The sequence below is a fragment of the Microcaecilia unicolor genome, chromosome 1 (assembly GCF_901765095.1).
Source record: "Microcaecilia unicolor chromosome 1, aMicUni1.1, whole genome shotgun sequence".
In the NCBI taxonomy this organism is placed as follows: Eukaryota; Metazoa; Chordata; class Amphibia; order Gymnophiona; family Siphonopidae; genus Microcaecilia; species Microcaecilia unicolor.
In genome coordinates, this window is record NC_044031.1 from 769,136,596 (window position 1) to 769,160,271 (window position 23,676).

At 48.4% G+C, this 23,676-nt stretch overlaps 1 protein-coding gene across 1 annotated transcript in view; it reads right to left on the bottom strand.

The window, feature by feature from the left end:
- UACA (uveal autoantigen with coiled-coil domains and ankyrin repeats) overlaps positions 1-23,676 on the bottom strand; it is a 146,925-nt gene that overhangs the window by 115,101 nt on the left and 8,148 nt on the right. Inside the window, 2 exon segments of the mRNA XM_030189816.1 lie at positions 13,809-13,897; positions 16,172-16,305. Of these exon segments, the coding sequence (XP_030045676.1) occupies positions 13,809-13,897; positions 16,172-16,305 (223 nt within the window).

Genomic DNA, 23,676 nt, shown 5'->3' on the forward strand with positions numbered 1-23,676 from the left:
ACTCAATGATGGAGGCAGGTATTTCCTTATTGCCCAAACCAGGTAAGGATCCTACATCGTGTGGTTCTTACAGACCCATTTCCATTTTAAATATTGATGTCAAGATCTTGGCCAAGGTTTTGGCCAATAGGCTGGGGGGGGTCTTACAGAAATTGATAGGAGACGACCAGTCAGGATTTATTCCGGGCCGGCAGGTGGGAGATAATATACGTCGTACATTACATTTACAGTGGGAGGCGCAACATAGATGTCCAGGGGTGGTGTTTTTGGCAGTTGATGCGGAGAAGGCCTTCGACAGGGTCGAATGGGGATTTCTGAAGGCCGTGATGCAGAGAATGGGCCTCGGAGAAAATTTTTGCAAGTGGGTCATGGCGTTATATGCCTCGTCCAGGGCCTGTCTGTGCGTCAATGGCCAATACACTTCCTTTTTCCCAATAGGCAGAGGGACAAGACAGGGATGTCCCCTGTCGCCATTATTATTTGCCTTATATGTAGAGCCCTTAGCAGAACTTTTGCGAACTCACCCCGAATATCGGGGTATAGTGACGGGACGGAAAGAACATCGTTTGTCGCTTTATGCAGATGACCTATTACTCTATGTTAGGGAGCCAGAGACTACGCTGAGGGTGGTGGTAGAGGTGTTGGGGGAGTATGAGCAATTTGCGGGGTTGCGGGTAAACATGGATAAGAGTGAAGGGATGGGGGTATCTGTCTCCCAGGAAGAGGAAGCCCACTTGGAACGGCTGTTCGGTTTTAGGTGGGCTAAGTCTCACATTAGATATCTGGGGGTTCAGATCCCTAAAGATTTGAGTAGGATATACAATCTCAATTATGGGAGGACAGTGGATAAGATTAGGATGGACCTCTCTAGGTGGAAGGGGATGTGGTTATCCTGGTGGGGGAAAATATCAGTGATAAAAATGAATGTGTTGCCCAGGCTATTATTCCTCTTTCAGTGTTTACCTGTTGCAGTCCCCAGAAAAAAATTAAGACAACTACAAAGACAGGTTTTACAATTTGTATGGGGAGATAAACATCCACGTTTGGCAGGCAGAGTGATGTGGGGTGAGTCAGAAAGGGGGGGGGAGGGCAGTGCCACGGATCGAGTGGTATTATATGGCAGCGCAAATTAAGATGGTTGCGGAATGGGAACGAGATAGGATTGCTCCACTTGACCCGCTGGTTTTAACCTATTTCCCACAAAGAGCATTAAAATCATTATTATGGACTACTGAGGGAGCAGGGAGGGTGTTGGAGGGGATAGAAAACCCTTATCTTAGACATCTGTTGGGGACTTGGAGAGACTTCCAGGCTCAGATGGGACAGGGTAAGGGCGTATCCACAAGGGCAGAGATACGATGGGAACCGAGTTTCAGAGCGGGGAGGGAGAGTGGGGTCTTCAAGAGGTGGGCGCACTTAGGCCTCGTGAGTTTCCGAGATGTATTACTGGGAGATAGAGTTAAAAATTTTGAGGAGTTGAGGGACAAGCATGGGCTCTCAAAAGAGGATTTCTTCTCATATTTACAGATTAAGTCTTATTTGGAGACAAGGGGGTGGAAAGGAGAGAACCCACAGGAGAGAGAGAGTCTGGAGAATTTGTGGGGGTTGTTACAGAAAGTACCTAGGCACATATCAGTGCTTTATAAATGTATGAGGGGTAACGACCCTGCCCCTTATGGGTTTCAGGCGGCGTGGGAAAAGGACTTGGGCTGTAGCTTTGATGAGCAGGAATGGGAGAAGATTTGCAGAGAGGTACAAAAAGCGTCAACGTGTGCTTTGGTACAAGAAAATGCATACAAAGTCTTGACCAGGTGGTATTATACACCGGAGAGACTAAAACGCATGTTTCCCAATGCCTCTGATCTTTGTTGGAGGTGTAGGCAGAGGAAGGGATCTTTTATACATATCTGGTGGTTCTGCCCCAAATTGGGAGTATTTTGGCAGACAGTGATGAAAAATTTAGTAAAAATGACGGGGGAGTCCCTAGTGTGTAGTCCTCAAGCGTGTTTGTTGGGACTGTACAATGAGGGCAACTCCTGGGAACGGAGCAAGTTACTCCGATGGGGGCTGGCCGCGGCAAAATGCCTTATAGCACGTGGGTGGCGAACTCCTGACCCACCAGCAATGGGTGATTGGAAGAACAGGTTGGAATCACTTATAAATATGGAACGCCTCACGGCATATCGCCGAGATGGGGAATTGAGACGAAGGCGGAGTTGGTCTCGACTGCTGAATAGCCTGGAGAAAATTAAGCCCTAAGGAAAGGGGGGGGGGATATAGGGGTTGGGGGGGATTGGGGGGGGGGGGGAAGAGGGACAATTGGGATGCAATACTGGTACATGTGTTTGGGTTTTTTTTTTCTTTTTAGGATAGAAGATAGGCAATTATAAACAGTTTGGAATACAGTGGAATGTATGCTTAAAGGTAGTTTCGTAGGGTATATAGAGGAAAAGATGAACCCATGTTGTTGATTTAATAATTAATCTAACAGACATTGTTCCTAAGACCTGTAAGGATATAAACCTGTTAGGACATTTTGTGCATTTTCTAAAAATTGAGGCTGGTTAGAAGCTGAATTGGATGTTTTATACTGTTTATTTAAAGACATAATAAAAATTTAAATATGAAAAAAAAAAAAAAAAGAATACATTGTGATCTTGCGTAGGTGTCAGCATTATGTTGTTGCTCAGGTATCGACATTAGGGTGACAGTCATAGTGTTTGGCAGTGAGGTTAGTCAGCATTATGTGGTTGTATATAGCAGCATTAGAGACGGTGAATAGTTGTGGAGTCCCCTCCCATCCTTCATGGGATGCTCGCAGAATATGGGACTTGTGGTCTTTTTGCAGAGGCTATTATGACTTTATACAGTCGACCCTAGGCTCAAGTCTGGGTGAATGGTCTTCTTTCAGGGGCCTTCAATGCCCAACGGATGTGTAGGGTTGCCCCTTGAACCCACTGCTGTTTTAGCCCTTGACCCCTTAACCCAAGAGATTAAGTCTAACCAAGAGATCATGACTCTCCAATTGAGGAATGCTAGTTTTAAAGTTATGGCTTTTGCCAATGATCTCTTGTTTGCAAGAGAATCAGAAATCAATACCAATTTTGTTAGAGAACTTTCGTGAATATGGGGACTTTAGTACACAAGTTTAAGTGTTGCCATACTGGGACAGACCGAAGGTCCATCAAGCCCAGCATCTTGTTTCCAGCAGTGGCCAATCCAGGTCACAAGTACCTGGTAAGATCCCAAAACAGTACAACACATTTTATGCTGCTTATCCCAGAAATAGGCAGCTCCTTGTGACTCTGGGCAAGTCACTTAACCCTCCATTGCCCCAGGTACAAATAAGTACCTGCATATAATATGTAAGCCGCATTGAGCCTGCCATGAGTGGGAAAGCGCAGGGTACAAATGTAATAAAATAAAATAAATAGTGGATTTTCCCAAGTTCATTTTAATAATGGCTTACGGACTTTTCTTTTAGGAAGCTATCCAAACCTTCTTTAAACCCAGCTAAACTAACTGCTTTTACTACATTCTCTGGTAACGAATTCCAGAGTTAAATTACACATTGAGAGAAAGAAATATTTTCTCCTATTTGTTTTAAATTTTCCACTTTGTAGCTTCATTGCATGCCCCCTAGTTCTATTATTTTTGGAAAGAGTAAACAAGTGATTCACATCTACCCATTCCACTCTACTCAGTATTTTATATACCTCTATCTTATCTTCCTTCAGCTGTCTTTTCTCGAAGCTGACGAGCCCAAGCCATTTCAGCCTTTCCTCATAGGGAAGTCGCCTCATTCCCTTTATCATTTTCATCGCCCTTCTCTGTACCTTTTCTAAATCCACTATAATCTTTGCAGGTTTTCACTTAAATTTGGATAAGTCAGAAGCCTTGGCAGAATGGAGAAACTGCGATGGAGGGTGTCTGTCCAACTCAAGTGGGCACAAGGCTCTTTTCACTATTTAGGTGTCTGCTTGGCTATGGATCCTAATCAGCGTTATCGACTGAATATCGATAAGCTTCTTTCAGATACTAAGAAGCAACTAACCATTTGGCCTCACTTGACTCTCTCACTGGTTTTATGTTTTGCAAACCTTGCCATTGTGTTTACTCCACCATGATATTAAGGTTTTACAGAGATTGCTAAGCATGTGGTAGGAAACTGAAGATGCGATGATACTAAATCAGGCATGGACGTTATTCAAAAATACCATTTTGAAAGCCTAGTCCAGATGCATTCCACGTATTTGCAAAGGTGGAAAGATGAGAAAACATCAGCCTACGTGGTTAAAAGGTGAAGTAAGAGGCCATTACAGCCAAAAGATTATCCTTCAAAGAATGGAAAAAGGACCCAAATGAAGAAAATAAGAAGCAACATAAGCATAGGCACGTCAGATGCAAAGCATTAATAAAGAAGGCTAAAAAGAGAATATGAAGAAAAACTTGCCACAGAGGCTAAAACTCACAGTAACAACTTTTTCAGGTACATCAGAAGCAGAAAGCCTGCAAGGGAATCCATGGGACCGTTAGATCACAAAGGAGCAAACGGGCACTCAGGGAGGACAAGGCCATAGCGGAGAAACTGAATTAATTTTTTGCTTCTGTCTTTACGGAAGAAGATGTACGAGATCTGCCTGTACCAGAAATAGTTTTCAAGGCTAATGATGTGGAGGAATTAAAAGAAATCTCAGAGAACCTGGAAGACGTACTGAGTCAAATTGACAAATTAAAGAATAGTAAATCACCTGGACCGCATGGCATACATCCAAAGGTACTCAAAGAACTCAAGCATGAAATTGCTGATCTGCTGTTAGTAATATGTAACCTGTCGTTAAAATCGTCCGTAGTGAAAAAGCCCAGGGAGGAAAGACGTGAATTCCCCCAATGTGCTGAAGTGCCCATTTCATAACTGGACCCAGCTGAGTAGAAAGAGACTCACCTCCTGAGGGGGCCCAAGATGGCGGCAGTCTGAGACGCAGTACCAGACGAGAATTAACCTGAAATAAACGCTACTGAAGAGGGTCCCTCTTCGATCGCCGAAAATGGGGAAAAGAAGAGGCCCTCCACCCCTACCAGGACTCACCAGCTTCAGCAGTCGACTTTAGAACAGTTCGGAGTCATGTCTGGTCCCAGGACGGCTTCAACCCCCGCAGTCGAAGCAAGCACTTCGGCGTCTACTAGCAGTGTAGACAGGGTCTCCCTGAGCCCCGTCGAATGTGCGGCTCCTCTTCAGCCAAGACGAGAAAGTTTGGAGGCAAGGCCTGTAGCTCAATATCCAAGTGGGAATCGGAGCGTGCAGGGGGGGAACTTGCCCAAACTGAAGGAAAAGTCAAACGACAGCAGACCGGAAGATCCAATGCTGATAGCTACATCTGCACTTTCTTTACAGACAGTGAGTATTTTGGAACAGGCTGCTAAAGCCCCTCTTCCTGTTTTTTCTTTGGGGAATATGGAAAAACCAGCCGCAGTGACTTGACTGTTACTGTGCAATCTTCCTTACAATCTCTGATAACTAAAAATGCTCAAGTAATTAAGTCCTTATCTGAAGCTGCTCTCATTCAGACACAGAATAGTACTCAACAAGCTTCTGTAGTGAAACTATTGGATGAAAGAACTCAAAAATTGGAACTTGTGGGACAAACTATGTTAAGAGAGAAAATTTTCACTTTCAGACGTTTGAAATATTTAGAGAACCAATCCAGGAGACTCAATTTGAGACTGATAAACTTTCCTAAATCACCTTTAATTTCACCGATACAAATGGTTAAAAAATATTTAATTGAAATTTTAGGTATGTCAGAGGCAGCATTACTACTACTACTACTTATTTCTAAAGTGCTACTAGACATACGCAGCGCTGTACACTTGAACATGAAGAGACAGTCCCTGCTCCACAGAGCTTACAATCTAATTAGGACAGACAAACAGGACAAACAAGAGATAAGGGAATATTAAAGTGAGGATGATAAAATAAGGGTTCTGAACAAGTGAATAAGGGTTAGGAGTTAAAAGCAGTATCAAAAAGGTGGGCTTTTAGCTTAGATTTGAAGACGGCTAGAGATGGAGCTTGACGTACCGGCTCAGGAAGTCTATTCCAGGAATATGGTGCAGCAAGATAAAAGGAACGGAGTCTGGAGTTAGCGGTGGAGGAGAAGGGTGCAGATAAGAGAGATTTACCCAGTGAACGGAGTTCCCGGGGAGGAATGTAGGGAGAGATGAGAGTGGAGAGGTACTGAGGAGCTGCAGAGTGAATACACTCATAAGTCAATAAGGTAAAATTATGTAAAATCATACCTGATAATTTTCTTTCCATTAATCATAGCTGATCAATCCATAGACTGGTGGGTTGTGTCCATCTACCAGCAGGTGGAGATAGAGAGCAAACTTTTGCCTCCCTATATGTGGTCATGTGCTGCCGGAAACTCCTCAGTATGTCGATATCAAAGCTCCATCCGCAGGACTCAGCACTTAGAGAATTACACCCACGAAGGGACACTCTGCCCAGCTCACCACCGCCGAAACGGGGGAGGGGAATTAACCCAGCTCATCCCCACACAAGTGGGGGAGGGGAATCCGTCCAGCTCATCCCCGCGGAGCGGGGGAGGGACACCACACCCGCCGATGCGGGGGGATCTGGCTTATCCTGCAACCGCAACCGCGGGAGGAGCTGACTGACCCTAACACCGCCGAAGCGGGAGGGGTACAAAGCTGCCCTACAGCCGCACGAAGCAGGAGGGAGTGCCGGCAGAATTTTAAGTCTCAATCCAGCCCCGTAAAACGGAGGGGAGAGGAATGCAGCAGCTCACTGTAACACAAACTCGTCTTAACTCTTGAAGAATCCAAGTGAAAAAACTTGAACACGAAGTCTTTCTGAAGTAACTGAAGACTAAACTTGAACCTGAAATGCAACCAGAATAAAAACAGTACAGATATCTGGGAGGGGCTATGGATTGATCAGCTATGATTAATGGAAAGAAAATTATCAGGTATGATTATACATAATTTTACCTTCCATATCATCAAGCTGATCAATCCATAGACTGGTGGGATGTACCGAAGCAGTACTCACCCAGGGCGGGACATTGAAATCCCTGACCTCAACACTGAAGCTCCAAACCGGGCCTCCGCCCGTGCAGCCACAGTCAAACGGTAATGCTTGGAAAATGTATGAGCCGAAGCCCAAGTTGCCGCCTTGCATATCTCTTCCAAGGAGACGGATCCGGCCTCTGCCATCGAGGCCGCCTGAGCTCTCGTGGAGTGAGCCTTCAGCTGGATAGGCGGCACCTTCCCCGCGGCCACATAAGCCGCTGCAATGGCTTCCTTGACCCATCTTGCCACTGTAGGCTTAGCAGCCTGCAGACCCTTACGAGGACCTGCAAACAGGACAAACAGATGATCCGATTTCCGGAAATCATTGGTCACTTCCAAGTATCTGATGATGACTCGTCTCACATCCAGATATTTAAGAGCAGAGTACTCCTCTGGGTAGTCCTCCCTACGAAAGGAAGGGAGACAGAGCTGCTGATTCTCATGGAAGCGAGAAACAATCTTGGGCAGGAAGGAAGGCACAGTGCGAATAGTCACTCCTGCCTCAGGAACTGCAGAAAAGGCTCTCGACAGGAGAGCGCCTGGAGCTCGGAAACTCTTCTGGCTGAAGTGATAGCCACCAAAAAGACTGCTTTCAACGTCAGGTCTTTCAGAGATGCCCTCGACAAGGGTTCAAAAGGCGGCTTCTGCAATGCTCTTAGTACCAGGTTGAGATTCCACGCAGGCACCACTGAGTGTAGAGGAGGGCGCAGGTGATTAACTCCCTTGAGAAAGCGCACCACATCTGGCTGCGAAGCCAGGGAAGCACCCTTCAGGCGGCCCCTGAAGCAAGCCAGAGCCGCTAACTGGACTTTAAGGGAACTGAGCGACAGGCCTTTCTCCAGACCTTCTTGCAGGAACGCCAACACTGAAGAAATTGGAGCAGTGAAGGGAGAAAGGGAGCCTGCTTCACACCACGCTGCAAAGATACGCCAAACCCTGGCGTAAGCAGTAGAAGTAGAGCGCTTCCTCGCTCTCAGCATAGTGGCGATGACCTTATCTGAGAAGCCCTTCTTCCTCAGACGCTGCCGCTCAATAGCCAGGCCGTAAGACCAAAGGGGGAGGGATCCTCCATCACCACGGGACCCTGATGTAACAGGCCCTGCTCCACTGGCAGCCGCAGAGGATCGTCGACTGAGAGCCTGATCAAGTCCGCATACCAGGGACGCCTGGGCCAATCCGGACCCACCAGGATTACCCTGCCGGGATGCTTTGCCACCCGGTCTAGCACCCTGCCCAACATGGGCCAGGGCGGGAACACATAGAGAAGCTCTTGTGTCGGCCACTGTTGGAGAAGAGCATCTACTCCCAGGGATCGAGGGTCCCGTCCTCTGCTGAAAAAGCGCGGCACTTGGCAATTGGCCGATGACGCCATCAGATCTAGGCTCGGCTGGCCCCAGCGCTTCGTGATGTCCAAGAACGCCTGAGCAGATAGCTGCCACTCTCCGGGCTCCAAGGTATGGCGACTGAGAAAGTCCGCCTTGACATTCATGACTCCGGCAATGTGGGCCGCTGAAAGCTGCTCCAGGTTCGCTTCCGCCCACTGGCAAAGATTCATAGCCTCCTTGGCTAGAGGGGCGCTCTTGGTACCTCCCTGGCGTGGCATTGTCCGACAGGACCCGTACAGGCTTCAACACCAGTACCGGGAGGAACTCCAAAAGCGCCAACCGAATGGCTCTGAGTTCCAGGAGGTTGATAGACCACTTTGCCTCTGCAGGAGACCAGAGCCCCTGCGCTGTCCTTCCCAAGCAGTGGGCTCCCCAGCCCGACAACGAGGCGTCCGTCGTGACGACAATCCACTCTGGGGTCACCAGAGGCATTCCCGCAGACAACTTGTCTGTCTGCATCCACCAGCTCAGCGCCTTGCGCACTGCTGGATCCAAGGGAAGGCGCACAGCATAATCCTCCGACATCGGAGTCCAGCGCTGCAGCAGGGAATGTTGTAGTGGTCTCATATGAGCCCTGGCCCAGGGCACTACTTCCATCGTGGCCGTCAAAGAGCCCAACAGCTGCACATAGTCCCAAGCCCGAAGAGGAGAGGCTACTAGGAACTGGTCCACCTGAGCCTGAAGTTTGACAATCCGATTGTCTGGCAGGAACACTGCCCACTTGGGTGTCGAATCGAACTCCCAAATACTCCAGGGACTGAGTCGGGCGCAGCTGGCTCTTCTCCCAGTTGATGATCCATCCCAGGGAGCTCAAAAGAGCAACTACCCGGTCCACAGCTTTGCCGCACTCTGCATAAGAGGGGGCTCGGATCAACCAGTCGTCCAGATAAGGATGGACTTGGACTCCTTCCTTTCGCAGGAAGGCCGCTATGACCACCATTACTTTGGAAAAGGTCCGCGGAGCAGTAGCCAACCCGAACTGGAGGGCTCTGAACTGGAAGTGTCGGCCCAGGACTGCAAAACGCAGAAAGCGTTGATGAGGAGGCCAGATGGGAATATGCAAGTATGCTTCCTTGATGTCCAAGGATGCCAGGTACTCCCCTGCCTTCACTGCCGCTATAACAGAGCGGAGAGTCTCCATGCGAAAGTGCCGCACTTTCAAGGCCCGATTGACCCCTTTGAGGTCGAGGATAGGCCGGACAGAACCTCCTTTCTTTGGTACCACAAAGTAAATGGAGTAACGCCCCTTGCCAAGCTGATTTTCTGGCACCGGGACGACCGCACCCAGGCGGATCAGATTGTCCAAAGTCTGCTGCACTGCCACAGCTTTGACCGGAGACTTGCAGGGAGAGAGTACAAACCCGTCTCTTAAGGGTCGGCAGAACTCTAGCTTGTAGCCGTCTCTGATGACTTCCAGCACCCAAGCGTCTGAAGTTATTGTGGTCCACTCGCCCAGAAACGAGGACAGCCGTCCTCCAATCTGCACTGGGGCGTGGACCAAGACCCCGTCATTGGGTACGAGACCCTGGGGGAGGACCGGAGGGAGCACCTCCGGGACGGCGGTCTCTGCGAAAGGAATGCTGCTTGGGGGAGAAATTCCTCTTAAAGGAAGAGGGGGCAGAAGAACCCGACCTGCCCGGGCGGTACCGACGGGCTTCCTGAAACCGTCCTCTGGAGGTACCGGGACGAGCACTAGCCCGAGCCCTGACCTCTGGTAACTTCTTGCCCTTAGACGTGCCGAGATCGGTCACGATTTTGTCCAGCTCGACCCCAAAGAGCAGCTTGCCTTTAAAAGGCAATCTAGCCAGGCGGGATTTAGAGGCGTGGTCAGCAGACCAATGTTTCAGCCAAAGCCACCGCCGCGCAGAGACTGTCTGAGCCATGCCTTTAGCTGAGGCTCTCAAGACATCATACAGCAAGTCTGCCAAATAGGCTAAGCCCGATTCCAGGGCCGGCCAATCAGCCCTCAAGGAATGATCCGAGGGGGAAGCCCGCTGCACCATAGTCAGGCACGCCCTGGCCACATAGGAGCCGCAAACTGAGGCCTGCAAACTTAAAGCAGCCGCCTCAAAGAACGACCTTAAGGCCGCCTCCAATCTTCTGTCTTGGGCGTCCTTTAGGGCCGTGCCACCTTCCACCGGCAATGCCGTTTTCTTAGTCACCGCAGTGATTAAAGAATCCACGGTAGGCCACAGAAAGGCCTCACGTTCACTCACAGCCAAAGGATAGAGGCGGGACATAGCCCTAGCCACTTTAAGGCTCGCTTCCGGGACATCCCATTGAGCCGAAATTAAGGTGTGCATGGCATCATGCACGTGGAAGGTTCTAGGCGGGCGCTTCGTCCCCAGCATAATGGCAGAGCCAACAGGGGCTGAGGGAGAGACGTCCTCCGGAGAGGAAATCTTCAAAGTGTCCATGGCCTGTAACAACAATGTTGGGCAAATCCTCTGGGCGAAAAAGCCGCGCTGCAGAGGGGTCATCCGCTCCATCCGAGCGGGGATCCGTCTCCTCCAAGGAGTCCGCAAAGGACCGTTGGGAGACCTCAGACACGCTGCCCTCATCTACATCGGAGGAGACAAATTCCTCCAAGGCCTGGGAATCAACCCGAGGGTTTACCTCTGGGAACCTCAACCTCTTTACCAGACGAGGGAGCAGGGGCAGCGTTGTGCATGAGGAAGGCCTGATGCAGCAGCAAAACAAACTCGGGGGAGAAACCCCCCAGACTGTGCACTTCCGCAGCCTGGGCAACAGCCCTAGGCGCACCCTCAACCGGCGCTCGCAATAGCGGGGGAGAGACATGCTGCGCATCCAAAATGGCGTCCGGCGCGAAACTCCGCGAAGGAGCCGCGCGGGAAGAACGGCTCTTAACTTTAGCCGCTTCTGTGCTGTCGCCCAAATTAAGGGCGTTCATGGCATTAATGTCTCCAACCTCAAGGGCGGCCCAAGAAGAAGCCGTCCGAGCCGCGTGGCCGGCCAAGATGGCGGAGGCGAGGAGCGGGGGATGGGCGTTTATGGCGGGAAAAACCGCCACGCCGGAGGAAGGACCGGACATTCATCGGTCACGAAACTGTCACCCAACAAGGGCGAATCAGGCTTTAAGACCCCCGCATCCCCTCTAGAAGCGCTCAAGCGACCCGGGGAGCGACCCTTTGCGCCCTCGCCCTCCGACGCCATATGCCACGAGGAGAAGGATCGGGGAACCCCCTGCCCGCTATAAAAAGGTAAAAATTACCTGCTGTCCGCTCCGAGTTGTAACGACCTGGTGTCCCAGTGAGTAGCTGCAATAGACGCTTAAATAAACGTCGAAATAAACGCCTTTAAGGACGTTCAAAATTTTTTTTTTTTGTAAACGGAGCCAGCGGGAGGGGGGAGAAAAGGAGGGACCTGGCACCACCAGGTTTGCACTTGCTCAAAAGAGCCCTCAACCCCAGGCACTCAACAAAACCTAAAAATTAGGCTTGGAGGCCTAGCCAGAGCTGCTGCTGTGTGTGACCACCACCTGCTGAGATAGAGAACATACTGAGGAGTTTCCGGCAGCACATGACCACATATAGGGAGGCAAAAGTTTGCTCTCTATCTCCACCTGCTGGTAGATGGACACAACCCACCAGTCTATGGATTGATCAGCTTGATGATATGGAAGAGGAGTTTGAACTGTATGCGGAAACGGATAGGAAGCCAGTGAAGTGACTTGAGGAGAGGGCTAATATGAGCATAACGACCCTGGCGGAATATTAGTCGTGCAGCAGAATTTTGAACAGATTGAAGAGGAGAGAGATGCCTAAGGGGGAGACCTGTGAGAAGCAAGTTGCAATAGTCTAAGCGACAGTTGATAAGACTGTGGATGAGGGTTCTGGTAGTGTGCTCAGAAAGGAAAGGGCGTTTTACATACAAAGTAATGTTAAAACTGTTTCAGGCACTTTACAAGCTCAAAGAGGTAAAGTAATGAACCTCGCATCCTTTTTGGAATCCTCTTTAGAGCTTATAACTCAGAGAACTAATACGGTGGTCTCTTTTGCCCTGGAAATGGATAGAGATGCAATATTAAAACTTTCCTTAAGGCACTTGGACTCTAAAAGAATATATCCAGATTTAGCTAGAGAAATTCAGAAAAGGCGTGAGGCTTTTTTAGCTTTGCGTCGAGGGCTTTGGCAATAAGTACAAATTTTGTACTTAAGTTTCCTTGTATTTGTCGAGTGTTATTTCAATCCAAGCCATTTCAATTCTTTGATCCTAAACAATTAGACGAATTTTTACTAAGCTGTATCATTAAGTTTAATTATACGATATATGTGTATGTAATACATATCTAATTTCTTAGTTTATTCCAATCTTGGGCCAATTCCTAAGAATAGAGGTTGATAACTATTGAGTTATTTTTCTAAGTGAGATTATCATTTTCATAAATTTCTTAATTTCGTGTATTATCATCGATAAGTTGTATATTATGATTGTTATGAAAACTTTATAAATAAAATTAAAAAAAAAAAATCGTCCGTAGTACCTGAAGATTGGAGGGTGGCCAATGTGATGCCGATTTTTAAAAAGAGCTCTAGAGGTGATCCGAGAAATTATAGACTGGTAAACCTGACGTCAGTACCAGGCAAAATAATGGAAACCATTATAAAGAATAAAATTATACAGCACATAGACAAGCATGGTTTAATGGGACAGAGTCAGCACGGGTTCAGCCGAGGAAAGTTTTGCCTCACCAATTTGCTTCATTTCTTTGAAGGTGTGAATAAACATGTGGATAAAGGAGGAATAAATTATATGCTCTGATGTTATAGGAATCTTGTGGAGCCCAGTTATCCTAAATGTCAGCAATTCTTTTTGCTCGTCTGGGACCCTAGCATCAATTTCCTTGAGGTTTGAATACATTTAGGGATAGGAACTAGATACTGTCATAGCTACTCCGCGTGGTAGTGGGTGGGAAGGTACAGGGAATGGATTTCTGGTTTGGGAGGAGGGGATTAGGGGTTTGAAGTCATAAGCGGCCAGAACTCGAACCACAGCTAGCCTATTCTGAGAATTCTTTTTCTCTGTCAGGAGTATGGGGCTTATATATTTCTTGTGTTGTGTTTTTTGACTGTTGCACTGTTCAAACCTTTTTTTTTTTTTTTTAATAAAAAGATACGTTAATAATAAATAAAAACAAATGGAAAACCTCACCGTAATGGTGCAAAATTGCTTATCCAACTGACTTTAAATAGACCTAAATGAAACAAAGTTTTTGGAATGCAAAAACAACTGCAAGATTAACTGATCCAAAAGTGAATCACATTTCTCTGTGCACATCCCTACAAGCCATGTCCACAAGACACCTACCCACAGCATCACTAGCTGTGATGTCAGCACCATGCAGCAGGATGGCATTCAAACAGTCGAGATTCCCCTTTGACGCCACCACATGGAACCTACAAGAGCAGAATAGTAGGGTGAAGAGAGAAACATTTTGGAATAACTAAACACACCAATTAAATTGTTATGCATCCCTAGAAGAGTGCGGGAATGTACTTGTGTTTCCTGCCCCCTGTGGTTTGTGCAAAATTGAATCATGCATCGTACACAAACCAGAGAAGAAAAAGGGGAAAGGATTTAATACCCCACCTTTCTATGGTACAATCAAAGCAGTGTACATATTATATACTTTTTGTACCTAGGGCAATAGATGGTTAAGTGACTTGCCCAGGGTCACAAGGAGCAACAATGGGAATCAAACCTGGCTCTCAGCCCACTGCACTAACCATCAGGCTCCTGCTGCATAGGAAAACAAACTACTTCTCTTCCTCCAGACCCCCCCCCCCCCTCTAAGGATATATGATTATTAAGGGCACAGGCTCAAAGTCAGCTGAAAACTCTGTTACAGTAGATATTCTTCTACCCAAGAGGGCCTACAATTTAATTGTATCTGAGACAAAGGAGGGTTAAATCACTGCCTGAGGCCACAAGGAGCACCAGGGGAGAAAGTACATAAGTATTGCCATACTGGGAAAGACCAAAGGTCCATCAAGACCAGCATCCTGTTTCCAACAGTGGCCAATCCAGGTCACAAATACCTGGCAAGATCCCAAAAAAGTACAACACATTTTATACTGCTTATCCCAGAAATAGTGGATTCTCCCCATGTCCAATTTAATAATGGTCTATGGACTTTTCCTTTAGGAAGCCGTCCAAACCTTTTTTAAACTCCGCTAAGCTAACCGCCTTTACCACATTCTCTGGCAAAGAATTCCAGAGTTTAATTACATGTTGAGTGAAGAAACAATTTCTCCAATTCATTTTAAATTTACTACTCTGTAGCTTCATCGCATGCCCCCTAGTCCTAGTATTTTTGGAAAGCATAAACAGATGCTTCACATCTACCCGTTCAACTCCACTCATTATTTTATAGATCTTTATCATATCTCCCCTCAGCCGTCTTTTCTCCAAGCTGAAGAGCCCCAGCCGCTTTAGCCTTTCCTCTCAGGGAAGTCGTCCCATCCCCTTTATCATTTTTGTCGCCCTTTTCTGCACCTTTTCTAATTCCACTATATCTTTTTTGAGATGTGGCAAACAGAATTGAACACAATATTCGAGGTGTGGTCGCACCTTGGAGCGATACAAAGGCATTATAACATCCTCATTTTTGTTTTCCATTCCTTTCCTAATAATACTTAACATTCTATTTGCTTTCTTAGCCGCAGCAGCACACTGAGCAGCAGGTTTCAATGTATCATCAACGACTACACCTAGATCCCTTTCTTGGATTCCCAGGTGCTCAACTTGTTGCTCTAACCACTATGCTCCTGCTCCACAAGGCATTCCAGAGTGTGTTTTCTTGGGTTTGTACCCTTGGGAATGGTAGAATCTTGCTTCTGCCACTGCTCACAGGACTTAGTGCTGTGCAAACTTATAATTATTTTACTTTGCTTTGTTTCCACAGCTCAAATGGTAGTAAAGTAATCCTTAACATCCCAAAAATTGGAAGTTTTTGTATCAGTTCTATAGAAACATGTTTAATAAAGTGCCATGAATGCACTTTGGGCTGGTTTCAGTAAATGGCGCTCAAAAAAAAAACAAACCAGCACTGAACAGTATTCTATACCAGGCATTCCGGTATAGATGCACTTTATATAATAGGATGTAGTGCTGGGATCTGCGCTATTCTATAAAACCACGCCCAAGTCCCTGTCATCCTTACACCTCCTTTGCAGTTCCGCATGGAAACACTTAGGTGCTATTCTACAAACGGGCATGTAAATGTGTTTTCACATTTAGGGAGGAGTGGCCTAGTGGTTAGGGTGGTGGACTTTGGTCCTGGGGAACTGAGGAACTGAGTTCATTTCCCACTTCAGGCACAGGCAGCTCCTTGTGACTCTGGGCAAGTCACTTAACCCTCCATTGCCCCATGTAAGCCGCATTGAGCCTGCCATGAGTGGGAAAGTGCGGGGTACAAATGTAACAAAAATAAAAATAAAATAAAAATCTGCCGTTTGTACGCCTTATGCGCTGAAAAAGTGCGGAAGTAATGTTTAATGTTAAGCACCACAGAGTTCCTGTTTGTGTCTCCCTACTTTAATCATTAAAGTTGTACAACATGTCTAAATAGATAAATCTCACTGAAGCACTCTAGGCATCTACACGGATGGAAGGAGATCTTTCTCCAAGAAGTGGTAGTGTACTCAAGGATGGGGGTAATCGGAACTCACGCAGAACGGCCTTCTAGATCCAGTTTACAAGGGTTGATGCCCTTTTTGGCAAGGATGAATGATACTTTGTCCACATCACCCCTTTCTGCTGCCTTCATCAACCGATCATCATACTTGTTCCAGTCTGAAGTTTGCTGTAAAACAAACCAAACAATGGCTTACTAAGAAAATTGAGGAAAAAAGCAATTTCAGGACAAGAGAAAAAAAAGAATGGACCCCTCCCCTGCGGGGCTGCAAGTCTTAAATCTTTAAATATGGAGAACACAGGAGATGGGCTTAGAAGATGATAAAAGCTCTCTGTGCCCCAGATAACCACACAAGGCTGTGCATACAGATACTCTCATCCTTACATGTGCTGCTTCCCTTCTTCTATATATGTGAGTTGCACAAAGAACTAAGGGGGAGAATAAAATGCACACCAGTGCAATTAAAATCAAATATTGTAAAGGGGTAAAATATTACATATGGAAAACTGTCAACCTAAAATATCATAAATACATCAATAGGAATAAAAATAAGGAACATGGCCACTTCAAGTCCTACTTTTTAAGTCAGTGTAGTATGTGTCACAAGACGAGTGGCCGCATCAGGGGTATCAATTTAAACAATTACAAATGCTTCTAGAGATAATATTAACATAATGCCTACATCAAAGCAGCAAAAAAGCACCTTTTAAGTTTATCGTACAAAGGCAACATATGCACCAATACTGCATATATTTGCATGTCACTGTTTAAGCCTGCTCTGAAGTTGGTGTAAATGTATTATGACAGGTACAGGTTGTGCCCATACTCAAGGGTACCACAGAGATTTAAAGGACCTTGATTACGTGTTTAAATTGAAAACTGTACAAGAAGGTAAAATTATGTATCATACCTGATAATTTTCTTTCCATTAATCATAGCTGATCAATCCATAGACTGGTGGGTTGTGTCCATCTACCAGCAGGTGGAGATAGAGAGCAAACTTTTGCCTCCCTATATGTGGTCATGTGCTGCCGGAAACTCCTCAGTATGTCGATATCCAAGCGCCATCCGCAGGACTCAGCACTTAGAGAATTACACCCACAAAGTGACACTCTGCCCAGCTCACCACCGCCGAAACGGGGGAGGGGAATTAACCCAGCTCATCCCCACACAAGTGGGGGAGGGGAATCCGTCCAGCTCATCCCCGCGGAGCGGGGGAGGGACACCACACCCGCCGATGCGGGGGGATCTGGCTTATCCTGCAACCGCAACCGCGGGAGGAGCTGACTGACCCTAACACCGCCGAAGCGGGAGGGGTACAAAGCTGCCCTACTGCCGCACGAAGCGGGAGGGAGCGCCGGCAGAATTTAAGTCTCAATCCAGCCCCGTAAAACGGAGGGGAGAGGAATGCAGCAGCTCACTAACACAAACTCGTCTCAACTCTTGAAGAATCCATTGAAAAACTTGAACACGAAGTCCTCCTGAACAGGAACTGAAGACTAAACTTGAACCTGAAATGCAACCAGAATATAAACAGTACAGATATTTGGGAGGGGCTATGGATTGATCAGCTATGATTAATGGAAAGAAAATTATCAGGTATGATACATAATTTTACCTTCCATATCATCATGCTGATCAATCCATAGACTGGTGGGATGTACCGAAGCAGTACTCACCCAGGGCGGGACATTGAAATCCCTGACCGCAACACTGAAGCTCCAAACCGGGCCTCCGCCCGAGCAGCCACAGTCAAGCGGTAATGCCTGGAGAAGGTATGGGCCGATGCCCAAGTTGCCGCCTTGCATATCTCTTCCAAGGAGACGGACCCGGCCTCTGCCATCGAGGCCGCCTGAGCTCTAGTGGAGTGAGCCTTCAGCTGGATAGGCGGCACCTTCCCCGCGGCCACATAAGCCGCTGCAATGGCTTCCTTGACCCATCTTGCCACTGTAGGCTTAGCAGCCTGCAGACCCTTACGAGGACCTGCAAACAGGACAAACAGATGATCCGATTTCCGGAAATCATTGGTCACTTCCAAGTATCTGATGATGACACGTCTCACATCCAGATATTTGAGAGCAGAGTATTCCTCTGGGTAGTCCTCCCTACGAAAGGAAGGGAGACAGAGCTGCTGATTCACATGGAAGCGAGAAACAATCTTGGGCAGGAAGGAAGGCACTGTGTGAATAGTCACTCCTGCCTCAGTGAACTGCAGAAAAGGCTCTCTACATGAGAGCGCCTGGAGCTCGGAAACTCTTCTGGCTGAAGTGATAGCCACCAAAAAGACTGCTTTCAACGTCAGGTCTTTCAAAGATGCCCTCGACAAGGGTTCAAAAGGCGGCTTCTGCAAGGCTCTTAGCACCAGGTTGAGATTCCACGCAGGCACCACTGAGTGCAGAGGAGGGCGCAGGTGATTAACTCCCTTGAGAAAGCGCACCACATCTGGCTGCGAAGCCAGGGAAGCACCCTTCAGGCGGCCCCTGAAGCAAGCCAGAGCCGCTACCTGGACTTTAAGGGAACTGAGCGACAGGCCTTTCTCCAGACCTTCTTGCAGGAACGCCAACACTAAAGAAATTGGAGCAGTGAAGGGAGAAAGGGAGCCTGCTTCACACCACGCTGCAAAGATACGCCAAACCCTGGCGTAAGCAGTAGAAGTAGAGCGCTTCCTCGCTCTCAGCACAGTGGCGATGACCTTGTCTGAGAAGCCCTTCTTTCTCAGACGCTGCCGCTCAATAGCCAGGCCGTAAGACCAAAGGGGGAGGGATCCTCCATCACCACGGGACCCTGATGTAACAGGCCCTGCTCCACTGGCAGCCGCAGAGGATCATCGACTGAGAGCCTGATCAAGTCCACATACCAGGGACGTCTGGGCCAGTCCGGACCCACCAGGATTATCCGGCCCGGATGCTTTGCCACCCGGTCTAGCACCCTGCCCAACATGGGCCAGGGCGGGAACACATAGAGAAGCTCTTGTGTCGGCCACTGTTGGAGAAGAGCATCTACTCCCAGGGATCGAGGGTCCCGTCCTCTGCTGAAAAAGCGCGGCACTTGGCAAATGGCCGATGACGCCATCAGATCTAGGCTCGGCTGGCCCCAGCGCTTCGTGATGTCCAAGAACGCCTGAGCAGATAAGCTGCCACTCTCCGGGCTCCAAGGTATGGCGACTGAGAAAGTCCGCCTTGACATTCATGACTCCGGCAATGTGTTGACATAGGCCACAGCTGTGGCATTGTCCGACAGGACCCGTACTGGCTTCAACGCCAGTACCGGGAGGAACTCCAAAAGCGCCAACCGAATGGCTCTGAGTTCCAGGAGGTTGATAGACCACTTTGCCTCTGCAGGAGACCAGAGCCCCTGCGCTGTCCTTCCCAAGCAGTGGGCTCCCCAGCCCGACAAAGAGGCGTCCGTCGTGACGACAATCCACTCCGGGGTCACCAGAGGCATTCCTGCAGACAACTTGTCTGTCTGCATCCACCAGCTCAGCGCCTTGTGCACTGCTGGGTCCAAGGGAAGGCGCACAGCATAATCCTCCGACATCGGAGTCCAGCGCTGCAGCAGAGAGTGTTGTAGTGGTCTCATATGAGCCCTGGCCCAGGGCACTACTTCCATCGTGGCCGTCATAGAGCCCAACAGCTGCACATAGTCCCAAGCCCGAAGAGGAGAGGCTACTAGGAACTGGTCCACCTGAGCCTGAAGCTTGACAATCCGATTGTCTGGCAGGAACACTCTGCCCACTTGGGTGTCGAATCGAACTCCCAGATACTCCAGGGACTGAGTCGGGCGCAGCTGGCTCTTCTCCCAGTTGATGATCCACCCCAGGGAGCTCAAAAGAGCAACCACCCGGTCCACAGCTTTGCCGCACTCTGCATAAGAGGGGGCTCGGATCAACCAGTCGTCCAGATAAGGATGGACTTGTACTCCTTCCTTTCGCAGGAAGGCCGCGATGACCACCATTACTTTGGAGAAGGTCCGCAGAGCAGTAGCCAACCCGAAAGGGAGGGCTCTGAACTGGAAGTGTCGGCCCAGGACTGCAAAACGCAGAAAGCGTTGATGAGGAGGCCAGATGGGAATATGCAGGTACGCTTCCTTGATGTCCAAGAAAGCCAAGAACTGAGTGGAGATCCAAGATGGCGATCTGGAAAGACGCATGAACAGCAGCTCCTGACCCCTTACATCACAATCGCGAGTTGGAACCTTCCCTGGTTGATTATGGGGAAGAGAAAGGGTAAATCCAACTTACCGAGCTCCACAGGACGGGTGAACCCCTTTCCCTCTCGGCAGACGACGTTGGAGGAGGCGGGACTGCTGTTGCAGAGGACTCAAGCCGGCGCTTCGAGGGGCCCGATGGAAACGTCGGACCTCAGCATAGAGGGAGTGACGTTGAGTCCCCCTCCGATAACAACGCCCCAGAGACCCGGAGGGGAACAGATGGCTATGGAGAGGCAATTGGCGGGAGCGACCGGTAGTGTAGTCCCTGCCGATAGCAGTGGAGACCCCATAGCTACCTCATCTCCGTTGGAAACACCCTCGCAAACAGGCTTGAGGCTGTTAGCGGCTTTGCCTGAGCGACAACTGAGTGAGCCCTCCGTTAGTGTCCGGGAATTAGTTAGACCATCTGTTGTTACAATGGACTCCATTTGGGAGGCAATCCAAGGACTAAACAACACACTACTCCAAGTAGCAGAAACTTTGCGTACAGATATGGGGAAGTTATCTCAGGCTCACTCAGAACTTTCCACTAAGGTAACTGAACAGATGAATAGAATCGACCATCTTGAACCTGAGGTAAATTCTATAAAGGAATCTATTTCTGCAGTTATCAAAGATAATACCATTCAAGGGAAAAAAATTGACTATATGGAAAACCAACTACGAAGGAATAATTTACGCTTTTTGAACTTTCCTAAATCTCCTTTGACTCCAGCTAAGGAAATGTTAAAAAAATACTTTATTGAAGTTCTGGGGCTTCCCTCAGAAGCTTTTCCTCCTCTTACTAGGGTGTTATACATTTCTGGAGCTCGAGTTAATAATGTACAACCTTCTCTACCTGATTTGAACTTAACTCAGATTTTGGAAAGTTCAATGGATGTTATTACAGAAAGGACAACATTGCTGGTTTCGTTTGCATTAGAATTGGACCGTAATAATATATTTAGGTTATTTTTTCGCCATATCTCTACACCTTTCCTAGGTTCAAAAATTCAAGTGTTCCCTGATCTCTCTCGAGAGACACAAAGAAAAAGAAAAGGCTTTTTATTATTAAAAGCAAGGGTCCTACAATTAGGTGGATCCTTTATACTTAAATTTCCTTGCAAATGTTATATTACTTTTCAATCCACTAATTACATTTTCTTTGAGCCGGGAAAACTTTTAGAATTTATAGTGAGTAAAGAGTAGTCTGTTGTTTGTCAGGATTGAATGCTATAATCGGTTGCCCCGACTTGATTTCTTGTCTTTCCTGTTGTTAAAATTGACTGGGGTGGGAACCGCCTCAGCTATTTTGTTTTAAATTTGAGTTCCTAGTTCTTGGATCATTAATGTGGACAAACATATATTTTTTCTTTACCTGATTGTCTTTTTTCCATTATTGTATATTTCTTTAAAATTCCAATTTATGTATATGCGTAAATGAAATATTAAATTGAATAAACAGAATAATAAAAAAAAAAAAAAAAAAAAGAAAGCCAAGAACTCTCCTGCCTTCACTGCCGCTATAACAGAGCGGAGAGTCTCCATGCGAAAGTGCCGCACTTTCAAGGTCCGATTGACCCCTTTGAGGTTGAGGATAGGCCGGACAGAACCTCCTTTCTTTGGTACCACAAAGTAAATGGAGTAACGTCCCTTGCCAATCTGATTTTCTGGCACCGGAACGACCGCACCCAGGCGGATCAGGTTGTCCAAGGTCTGCTGCACTGCCACAGCTTTGACCGGAGACTTGCAGGGAGAGAGTACAAACCCGTCTCTTAAGGGTCGGCAGAACTCTTACTTGTAGCCGTCTCTGATGACTTCCAGCACCCAAGCGTCTGAAGTTACTTTGGTCCACTCGCCCAGAAACGAGGACAGGCGTCCTCCAATCTGCACTGGGCCATGGACCAGGACCCCGTCATTGGGTACGAGACCCTGGGGGAGGACCGGAGGGCGTACCTCCGGGACGGCGGTCTCTGCGAAAGGAATGCTGCTTGGGGGAGAAGTTCCTTTTGAAGGAAGAGGGGGCAGAGGAGCCCGACTTGCCCGGGCGGTACCGACGGGCTTCTTGAAACCGTCCTCTGGAGATACCGGGGCGAGCACTGGCCCGAGCCCTGACCTCTGGTAACCTCTTGCCCTTAGACGTGCCGAGATCGGTCACGATTTTGTCCAGCTCGACCCCAAAGAGCAGCTTGCCTTTAAAGGGCAACTTAGCCAGGCGGGACTTAGAGGCGTGGTCCGCAGACCAATGTTTCAGCCAAAGCCAGCGCCGCGCAGAGACTGTCTGAGCCATACCTTTAGCCAAGGCTCTCAAGACATCATACAGTAAGTCTGCCAAATAAGCCAAGCCCGATTCCAGGGCCGGCCAGTCAGCCCTCAAGGAAGGATCCGAGGGGGAAGCCCGCTGCACAATCGTCAGGCACGCCCTGGCGACATAGGAGCCGCAAACTGAGGCCTGCAAACTTAAGGCAGCCGCCTCGAAGGACGACCTTAAAGCCGCTTCCAATCTTCTGTCTTGGGCGTCCTATAGGGCCGTACCACCTTCCACCGGCAACGCCGCTTTCTTAGTCACCGCAGTGATTAAAGAATCCACGGTAGGCCAAATAAAGGCCTCACGTTCACTTTCAGGCAAAGGATAGAGGCGGGACATAGCCCTAGCCACTTTGAGGCTTGCTTCCGGGACATCCCATTGAGCCGAAATTAAGGTGTGCATGGCATCATGCACGTGGAAGGTTCTAGGCGGGCGCTTCGTCCCCAGCATAATGGCAGAGCCAACAGGGGCTGAGGGAGAGACGTCCTCTGGCGAGGAAATCTTCAAAATGCTCATGGCCTGCACTAACAGGTTGGGCAAATCCTCTGAGCGAAAGATCCGCGCTGCAGAGGGGTCATCCGCTCCATCCGAGCGGGAATCCGTCTCCTCCAAGGAATCCCCAAAGGACCGTTGGGAGAACTCAGATACGCTGCCCTCATCTACATCAGAGGAAACAGCGTCCTCTAAGGCCTGGGAATCCACCCGAGGGCGTTTACTTCCGGGGGCCTCAACCCCGTTATCGGACAAGGGAGAAGGGGCAGCGTTTTGCATAAGGAAGGCCTGATGCAGCAGCAAAATAAACTTGGGGGAGAAACCCCCCAGACTGTGTATTTCAGCAGCCTGGGCCACAGCCCTAGACGCACCCTCAACCGGCGCTCGCAAGAGCGGGGGAGCAACATGCTGCGCATCCAAGATGGCGTCCGGCGCGACACTCCGCGAAGGAGCCGCGCGGGAAGAACGGCGCTTAACTTTAGCCGCTTTTTTGCCGTCGCCCAAATCAAGGGCGGCCATGGCATGAACGTCTCTCAGCTCAAGGGCGGCCC